Source organism: Triticum urartu, chromosome 7A (assembly GCF_056163025.1).
Source record: "Triticum urartu cultivar PI428250 chromosome 7A, HENAU_Tu73, whole genome shotgun sequence".
NCBI classification, from domain to species: domain Eukaryota; kingdom Viridiplantae; phylum Streptophyta; class Magnoliopsida; order Poales; family Poaceae; genus Triticum; species Triticum urartu.
In genome coordinates, this window is record NC_141879.1 from 436,083,229 (window position 1) to 436,092,646 (window position 9,418).

The following is a 9,418-nucleotide window of genomic DNA, read 5'->3' on the forward strand; positions in this document are numbered from 1 at the left end:
TGATCTTTCTTGCAATGGGAGAAGTGCTTAGCTTTGGGTTCAATCTTGCAGTGTCCTTTCCCAGTGATAGTAGGGGCAGCAAGGCACGTATTGTATTGTTGCCATCAAGGATAACAAGATGGTTTTTTATCATATTGCATGAATTTATCCCTCTACATCATGTCATCTTGCTTAAAGCGTTACTCTGTTCTCTTGAACTTAATACTCTAGATGCATGCTGGATAGCGGTCGATGTGTGGAGTAATAGTATTAGATGGAGGCAGGAGTCGGTCTACTTGTCTCGGACGTGATGCCTATATACATGATCATACCTAGATATTCTCATAACTATGCTCAATTCTGTCAATTGCTCGACAGTAATTTGTTCACCCACCGTAAAATACTTATGCTCTTGAGAGAAGCCACTAGTGAAACCTATGGCCCCCGGGTCTATCTTCATCATATTAATCTTCCAACATTAGTTATTTTCATTGCCTTTTATTTTACTTTGCATCTTTATCATAAAAATACCAAAAATATTATCTTATCATATCTATCAGATCTCACTCTCGTAAGTGGCCGTGTAGGGATTGACAACCCCTTATCGCGTTGGTTGCGAGGATTTATTTGTTTTGTGTAGGTGCGAGGGACTTGCGTGTAGCCTCCAACTGGATTGATACCTTGGTTCTCAAAAACTGAGGGAAATACTTACGCTACTTTGCTGCATCACCCTTTCCTCTTCAAGGGAAAACCAACGCAGTGCTCAAGAGGTAGCAATAGGCGGCTCACTCCGCCCTCCTCTTCTCCCTCTCCGCCCTCCTTTGCACATAGAACTCGCACTCATTGATGATGTCCTGCGGGGAGCGTTGGCGCCACAGTGCCATGATACCGAGACGGTGCTCCCGCCTCCGGTTGTCGCAACGATCCTCGTCGGTGATAAGCCATGGCGGAGGCACGAGCTCCTGCGGCCGCTCCCGGGTTGGCACGTTGGGGAAGTTCATGTCGCTACGAGGCCGTCGGAGGCGCAACGCTGCCGCGTTGTATGCATGGGCGGCCTCGTTGGTGGTGTTGAAAGTGATGAGGCCGAGGCGCATCTCACGGAACTGGATCTCACCGGAGAAGCCGCCGGAGGGGTACGCGCGGATGCCGCGTTAGCCCCAAGTTTCCCGACGGCGCGGTGGCATGGTGGCGCAGCAGTGGCGCGGCGAAAAAGAGTGGGGAGAGAGTGGTGGCGAGGCACATAGCGATGGGTGGACGTTGGATTTTATAAAGCACGCCCGACGCCGCGCGTCAAAACTAGCGCGTGCCCGGCCGCTTTTTCCCGCGCGCGCACGATCCTTTCCCGACGTCCATGCTATCTCTACTCTCTTCTCTACTCTTATATGTATATTACATATATATATTATATTATATATTCTTTGATATTTATATTTATCACTGCTTCTCTTATAAAAAATAGAGTTGGTGATGACGATGCCTGTCATCCTGCAATATAGGCCGACATATCTGACGGATAGAAAGGAAACTATGGCAATTTTGCAAAAAGATACCCACACATCTCTCCATGTTTGCAGATAAGGCCTTCCCTCGTTCATCCTTTTCTCCCACAAGATAAACTACTCATACATATGCATCTTGATATTCCATCTAATGCATGGGCATCTTGCTAGTTATAAAAAACTTTCCATCATTTGCCACACTACTGGTTGTAGATGAAGAACCTACCAAAGCACAGCGCAATACAGGAGTGTCGCACAATTACAAGGTGATATTCTGTTGGACAATGCAAGCTATAACCAATTGCTTTTACGGGAACAATAGCAACCAAGAAATTTGAAGGGTAGGTATGAACAAAATTGGAACTGCACATGTACTGCTAAGACATTCAATATACACATTACCAATCGAGGAGGAGTACGATGGTCGTGGCGGCCTCTGTGCATCATGGTCGACAACGGGAGTCAGTTCATTGTCCACGACGGTGGTGCTTCTGCGCTTGGCATCGGCTTCCGGGAAGCACATCTGAGACTGTGAAAGACGATGTCGGGGAAGAGGCTCCGTGTACGACGATGACGGTGGGCCAGCTCTAGTGCGGCGTACGACGTCGTCGATGAGGCAGATGCACTGCGGTAGACGAGTGCGCCGATGTAGAAGGGGAGGATCACGAAGGCTGCGGTGTCGTGGAGAAGTCTATTTTGCGGTGGGGATAGAAAATGAGGAGTATTTAGGTGTACTACTCTAGGTGCTAGGGTGGGGTTGGCTGGGTAGGCTGAACCTGAAGTTACCAAAACAACCCCCTAGAAACCAGCATCTGTAGGCCTGTTCCTAAGGGTATGATGGTAACTTTGCACTACTCGAATCAGGGTCGCGGGAGATTTTCCCGCTGGCCTCAAAAATTTGTAACACTGAACTCCCCGTTTGACGTGTTGGGTGATTGGCCTAAGCAACTAGCGAGTAGTACTAGTAACTGCTAGTACTCCCTCCGTTTTTATTAACTCTGCATATTAGGTTTGACTGAAGTCAAACTTCCTAAAGTTTGGCCAAGTTTATAGAAAAATATAAACATTTACCATAACAAATACGTATGTATGATGTGAAAGTACATTCAATAATGAATCTAATGGTATTTATTTGCTATTGTATATGTTAATATTTTTTGTTATAAACTTTGTGAGAGTTTACAAAACTTGACTTTGACCAATGCTAATATGCGTACTTAAATAAAAACGGAGGAAGTACACATTTGTTTTCTTAGTTCGTAGTGGAATTAATCGTTTGTTATAATTGTGAAATAAATATATTAGTCTACTGACTTCGAATGTAATGGTTTATAAAATTCAATAGTCAGAATCATTGTTGAATTCCAAGATGGATACGAGGTCTATAGTACTTCACAATTGCTCAAACTCACATAATCCCAGTCAAATGAAAATCTAAATGCATTTCATAGTTATTACGTTGTACTTTTGTAGGATGCAACAAAACCAACCATAACTCTACATGATCCATTATAAAAGCAACATTTTGAACACATCCCAATGTGTGAATGAAACATGTAGAGAGAGCTTGCGAAGATGGATCAAATAGGGCAAGAAAGATTGTATGTATGTGGGCAAGAGAGTAGGAGACAAACCTAACGAGAGAGAGAGAGGAATAAGTTAGGTCTGTGAGAAAGATGGAGACATGTCATATACGTGAGATGCGTGTGCATCCGGATTTTGTACACGTGGAAGGAGAAGAGACAACGGTTTTGATGAGAGGGCTAGAAAAACATGGACGAGAGGGGAAGGATCTCATGGGTTGAGGGATTGATAATTTTGTGCGGGGGGAGAGGGGGGAGGAGTCAGTCAGCCGTCGTCACATCATCCTACTTCCAAATGGCCCCGCATTCTCTAGTGGAGTGTGGTCGCCGTCTTCGATCTCCTCGATTCCCTCTTTGAATATTGAGGTGGTGTGCATGCTGGGGTGCAGAGAAGCACAAGCGAGAGTGGTCGCCATATAACCTTGGATGCAGATGAATTGTGTGCTTGGGGGAGGGGGAGTGTGTGTGCAGTGTCTGTGTGTGTGCGTTAGATATTGAGATAAATCAAACCTATGGAGAGAATGTGTGTGTATGTGACGAAAAGCTACATGCTAAATAGGGTTTTCACGAAGAGATTTTGTGTGCGAGATAGAGAGCGATGTGCGGGCCTTGAGGTGGGTAGGGGCCGGGTGAGGGTGTCAAAATGTATGCGTTGATGCATGTGTTACATGCGATCGTGCGAGGGACGGATGAATCGAGAGAGATGGTCCTTGTGTTACGGATGCTCCTCTCTCTCGCACACACACAAGTACAAATAGAAGTCCGTTCTCTCATGTAGACACAACGTATCGGCATCTCTCTATGTCTCACTCATGCATGATCATTTGCACATTCACACCTCTCTATGTCTCTATCACACACACACCATCTCCACATTGCCCTTCCGCCACAACACACATATGGACACATACACGCGTTCTCTCTCAGTCACACACAGAGTCAGTATTAAAAAAATGTCTAGGGCGCACCTAAAACGTCCAAATCCAAATAAGCATGAACTGAAGCTAAATTCAAATATATGGAAATATTTTAGCGTGAAGAAATTTTCTAGGAAAAAAAGTAGAGTAATATCCGAGGATTGTTTTCACACACAAAAAGGTTCGGTGGATGTCCTTCGAGCGCGACAAGGTGACGCACTATTCGATCGACCGCGCGGCCGCGGTGCATGCGCTTGCACAGGATTCCATATGGATGATGTGCTAACTAATGTGGTAGTATAAGCGCTGCCTCAGTCTAATGTTTACGTGTACTAGTACGGTATTCTTTTAAGTTTGACCAACCCTATATAAAACTAAACTAAGCTCCCATACGCGCAGTCATAAATATGCCGCCGCCACTGTTGTGCATGCCGGCGCCCGCCTGCTCCGGCCGACCATTTCTCGCCCATCACCATCGTGTCCCCTCCATCCATGTGCCATGAAGCCGAAGGCTCGCCCGCTCACATCGTCTGCAGTCCCTCCTCGCAATGTCACCGCACTGCCAAGCACGCGAGCAGGTGGAGCCACGTCTATGCCCGCAGCGTATGAAGAGCAGGACGAGCGCGTGCTCCAGCATGACAGCGAGGAGGAGCTAGTGTGTCATTGTCGTCTCTGCCCACGCGGAGGAGGCGCGCATGGTGGCTGTCACGGCGGAAGCCGGTCGCGCCCACGCCGAGCCCGCAAACTGGGTGCGGACGTGGAATCTACCTTCGAGACCTTGAATGCCACATGGATCCTACCATCTGAGGGAACAATTTGGGTCAGTCGACCCTTGTGAGTCGTTGGATGCAACATGGACGGCCAAAAGGGCTTCTTCAACCTCTAAAATTGATGCACTGTTCATCTTCTCTCTCAGGCATTGAGTCGCCAACTCGCCACAGGCCTAACCGCCTGCCACCGCCGCCCCGCCCTGCCCTGAACCGCCTGCCACCGCCATGCTCCCCCCACCCCAGCCATCCGTTTAACCCCGGGCACGATCCATTTTCTCCGGCGAACTGCATTCCACACCCAACACTCATAAGATAGGTCACGGGCACCCTGCCACCCTAATATAGATACTAGGGTAGCTTCTCTATCGTCTTCTTCCTTCGCTCCGTCGAACTTCTTTCACAAACCGACTGACCCAAATTATAAACCGAAAAGGAGGGAGTAGTACGCATTAAGTATAGTAGGAACGCGAAGATACAAGTAGTAGTACCAACTACAAGAAGAACAATAGTAAGACATACTAGTACTACTGTACATACTAAAGAATTCAAATAACGAGAAAGAACATAAACATAGTTCTGCTGGGGGATCAGCACAACACACCCCCTGAAATAAAACTAAGCAACTAGTCCACTTGACACTGCAGTACAACCAGCATGAGCAACGACACTGCCACCTTACTCGAAGTCCGAGTCCACGTCCTTGACTTCGTCCTCGCCCCTCTTCCTCTTCCTCTCCGCCAACACTTCTTTGCTTGAACCGAACACTGGGCTCTGCTTCTTCATCCAACCCTTGTACATATTTAAAAAAAGGTAGGCATCCGTTGCTGTGTACGCAATGTGATCTTCATCTATTGTCTTTGACTCCCATGCATGATGAAACTCCGGGTGAGGTTTCTTCAATTGAGCGTACGAAGGATCAATCATGGTTGTTGCCAGGGTCAGCATTGAAGGCTAAGAGGAGGAAACCAGGCTTTCCTTCTAGAGATCAAAGGGCTGGCCTACAATGAGGCCTATCCGACCCAGGACTCTCCTGTCGTTCGTAAAGTCTACAGTAACGAATTTCACTCTATTATCCGTGAGGAAGAACTCAAAATCCTGGCACCTAACGTCAGCATGGCATATGTGGTAGACCAGGCACATGTTATGTACGCAAAGCTGGATCTTGGCGGGCTTCTTCTTCTCTGCCTCCTTTAGAAGCTTCTCACTTTCCAAGATTGTGGTGTACTCAACATCTAGCCTAGAGACCCACTCATCCTTTGAACTTTTGAACATGTGTAGGAAGCGACCAAGGCATGCTTCCACCATCGCGGATCTACGGGTGTAGATGACGATGAACTCATCGCTGGTGATGGTTCTAACCTTGTACTCACCTCCGATCATGGAGATTTGGGAGGCCATGGATTTTGTGGGCGAGTTAGGAGAAGTGGAACTGGTGTAATGTGAAAGGACGGGACGACTGGGAGCGAACTATTGTAAGGTAGAAGAAGAGGACGAGTAGGGAGTGCGAACGGCGTGGGGTGGTGGCTTGCCCGGTGGATAAACGGCTGCATGCCCCCAAAGAGTTCTCGAGTACTATGCGGGACCCACTAGATTTCAAGTCTACTAGACCCATATCGTAGGCCTGGCGGTATAGCTTCCGCGTGTTCGCACGCCATTCCAGCGCATGCATGTAACTTTACTTAATTCCGTCAACCATCATGCCTCCCACGACCTTCGCCTCCCTCACACGGTCACGCCCTTTGAGACTTCGGACGGCTATAAATGAGCAATTTTTTGCCTACTTCGCATGCATGATACTCCCTCTGGTCCTTTTTTACTCTGCTTAAGATTTGTGTCAAGTCAAAATTTGCAAAGTTTGACCAAATTTATACTAAAAATATCAATATCCACAATACCAAATATATATTTTATGAAACTACATTTCATAATGAGTATAAAAATATTGATTTGACATTGTGAATGTTGAAACATTTTTCTATAAGTTTGGTCAAAGTAGAGGTACATTGACTTCAGACAAAACTTATATGGACAATGCAGACTAGTTCCTCCGTCCGGGTGCGTGCCATGTCCTATCTAGTCATCACAACAAGGTTAGCTATTAGAGTACTACTACCTCCCTTCTAGTTTAAAGGGCTTGATTCAAAATTTTCACCTACTCTTACCAAGATAGAGGCGGTGGAATAGTTTTTGTAGTCTGTAAAAGTACTCAATTAATGCTATCGCTCTTCACAAAAAAATGTGTTTACCAATGCATTATCGCATTGCATGCATGCATGAACACTAGTAAATTACAAAGATTTTTACATGCATTAGTCAATATTCTCTTTAGGCTACTCATAGTGGAAAGTATCATATACTAGTATCATGTGCATGATACTAGTGTATGATACGGGACTACCTTTATAGTGCCATGCATGACACAAAGTAGCATAGTACTTAACATGATACGGTATCTACCTATGTTACTCTAACCCCCCCTCTCTTCTTTAATTATTTCCCACATCAGCATGTTCGCTATTCCCGTGTGCAGCCTTAATCATCGCATGCAATAATTTAGTGCACCTTGAAATCTGAACATGTGTGGGGCGTGTATATTCTTAATGACTTGAGACTATACCTAGCCCGGCATGCAAGATGACTTATTATGCACCGTTCCCCATACCTGCAGGAAGCCCGTTCATCTCCAAATCTTTTCCTCTCCATGTGTGAAAACAATCTGCCTGCTTGACTCTCTTTCTCCCTCCGATAGTCCCACCATTCCACCCCGTGTGAAAAAAACCTACATGCATGACTCTCCTCCCCCGCGCTCGTCCAATCCTTTGTGACTAGCAATATTTCCACCCCTTCCCTCCCCCGTAATTTAGTCCAACAAATATGCCCACGTAGCTATTATGTTAATCAAGCAACATATCTTACGTAGGTGTGCCATTGCTCGCTATAAATAATGTGCCTCCCACGGCATTCAGAAGAATGCTCAGGTTCATCGCTATCTCCTCCCCCTCCCTCTCACGTCGACCACCATGGCATCGCCCCTCCCAAGCCCTAGGCGCCCCTCGCTGCACCGCGCAAAGGGTCACATGTCGCCGTTCCATTCCTCGCCGCCACTAGTCGAGGAGGACGTGTCGGCATTCCGCTCCTCGCCGTGACGCGTTAAGGTGGATGTGTCAGCATTCCGCTCCTCGTCGCGACGCGTCGGCGTTCCCAGTCTCACCAACACGCGCGTCAGAGGACCTATCAGCTCCCCACTACGAGGAGAACGTCGCACCACCCACCGAGCCTCCCAGCCTTGAGGAGCTTTGGAAAGAAATGGAGGTCTCCTTGTGGGAGGCATTGCCTCCGGCAGAGCACGCCGCGAGGCATGCTGCCTGGCAGGCCTATGTCACGTCCGAGAGAGTCAGGCAACTGGCTCTTCGGCGGAAGGCTCGTGTGAGGGCCATGAGGGTGGTGGAGGACGCCCGTGCCAAAGCCCTGAGTGCGGTCGGGACCAAGCGCCTCATCTACGCATGGTGGTACGTGGACCGGGTGCACACTTCCAGCAAGGAGGAGTACCTATTGGCGCCAGGTCACCACACCGGTGAGATCGCGCTCGCCCATCGGCTAGCCACCAATCAGCACCTCGCAAGTTGCGAGGCTGAGGAAGAGGTGTTGTGTCGGCGCGTTGGGAAACGACTGCGCACCGGAGTACTCGTGGCACGCCGCAAGTGCTCCTGCGACCGATGTGGCTTTTATTAGGAATAATTTAGTTTTGTAAGGCGATCTCATTAGTTTTGGGAAGCAAATGATAAATCCCGAACGTTCAGGATTTATTAGCGTCTTTAATTAAGTATGTAAAAGGAAATTTTTGGAAACCTTGTGTATCCGTACGCGTTTTGTAAGTATGTGCATATAGCATAAACTTAACTATATATCGCAAAACACGTCTCTCTCTATATATGCTTGCAGACTGTGCTACTACTATTACTTACGTATGTGCAAATGCATGTTTTAACATTACTATGCGGTTTCTGTAAAAGTAGAAAAACAACACTAGTCAAGCTTGTGAAACGATTCAATGCAAAAGATATGCAAAAATTCTCATTTGATTGTTTACTTTTAGTTTCCTTCTCTGTGGTTATTTCTCTATCGTACTTTGTATGGAGTATCTCACTGGTCGGGAAGGCATGCAAATTCCCAAACCGCTTTGTACACCCTGTATCGAATTTTTTTCCTAACAAGTTATGTCGTGCAATTGGAATTCCAACTTGGGTACTACTACTAGGAGTACCAGGGGCTAGTTCTTTTAGGCTTCTAGATTAGTAATCCCATAACTACTACCTTCATCCTGGTTTATTAGTTCCATTCTAATCTGTGTCACAAATTTTGACCATAAATTTAACTAATGAAATGTTTATGCATGTCACCAAAAATTATATAACTTTTGTTGACATGCACTAACATTTTCTCAGTTAAATCTTTGGTCAAAATTTCGCACAAATTACAATGGTAACTAATAAACCAGGATGGAGGTAATAATTTAGAAGCCCAAATGAATGAGTGAGGCGCCTTATGTTACTTTCCACTTTGACTAGTCTTATGGGAAAAGCTGGGGAAGAGACGGCTTATTTTTTTAAGCCGCCAAAAGAACTGGCCCTAGGAGTAGTAGCTAGGGATACTAGGAGTAGTAGCTAGGG

The 9,418-nt window shown here is 46.6% G+C and overlaps 1 protein-coding gene across 1 annotated transcript; it reads right to left on the minus strand.

Annotated features, from left to right (window-relative positions):
* Positions 1 to 764: 764 nt before the first annotated feature.
* Positions 765 to 1,073, minus strand: LOC147959858 (uncharacterized). Its single transcript, XM_087532966.1, has one exon. The coding sequence runs from the start codon at positions 1,071 to 1,073 to the stop codon at positions 765 to 767; it is 309 nt and encodes a 102-aa protein (XP_087389092.1).
* Positions 1,074 to 9,418: the final 8,345 nt, after the last annotated feature.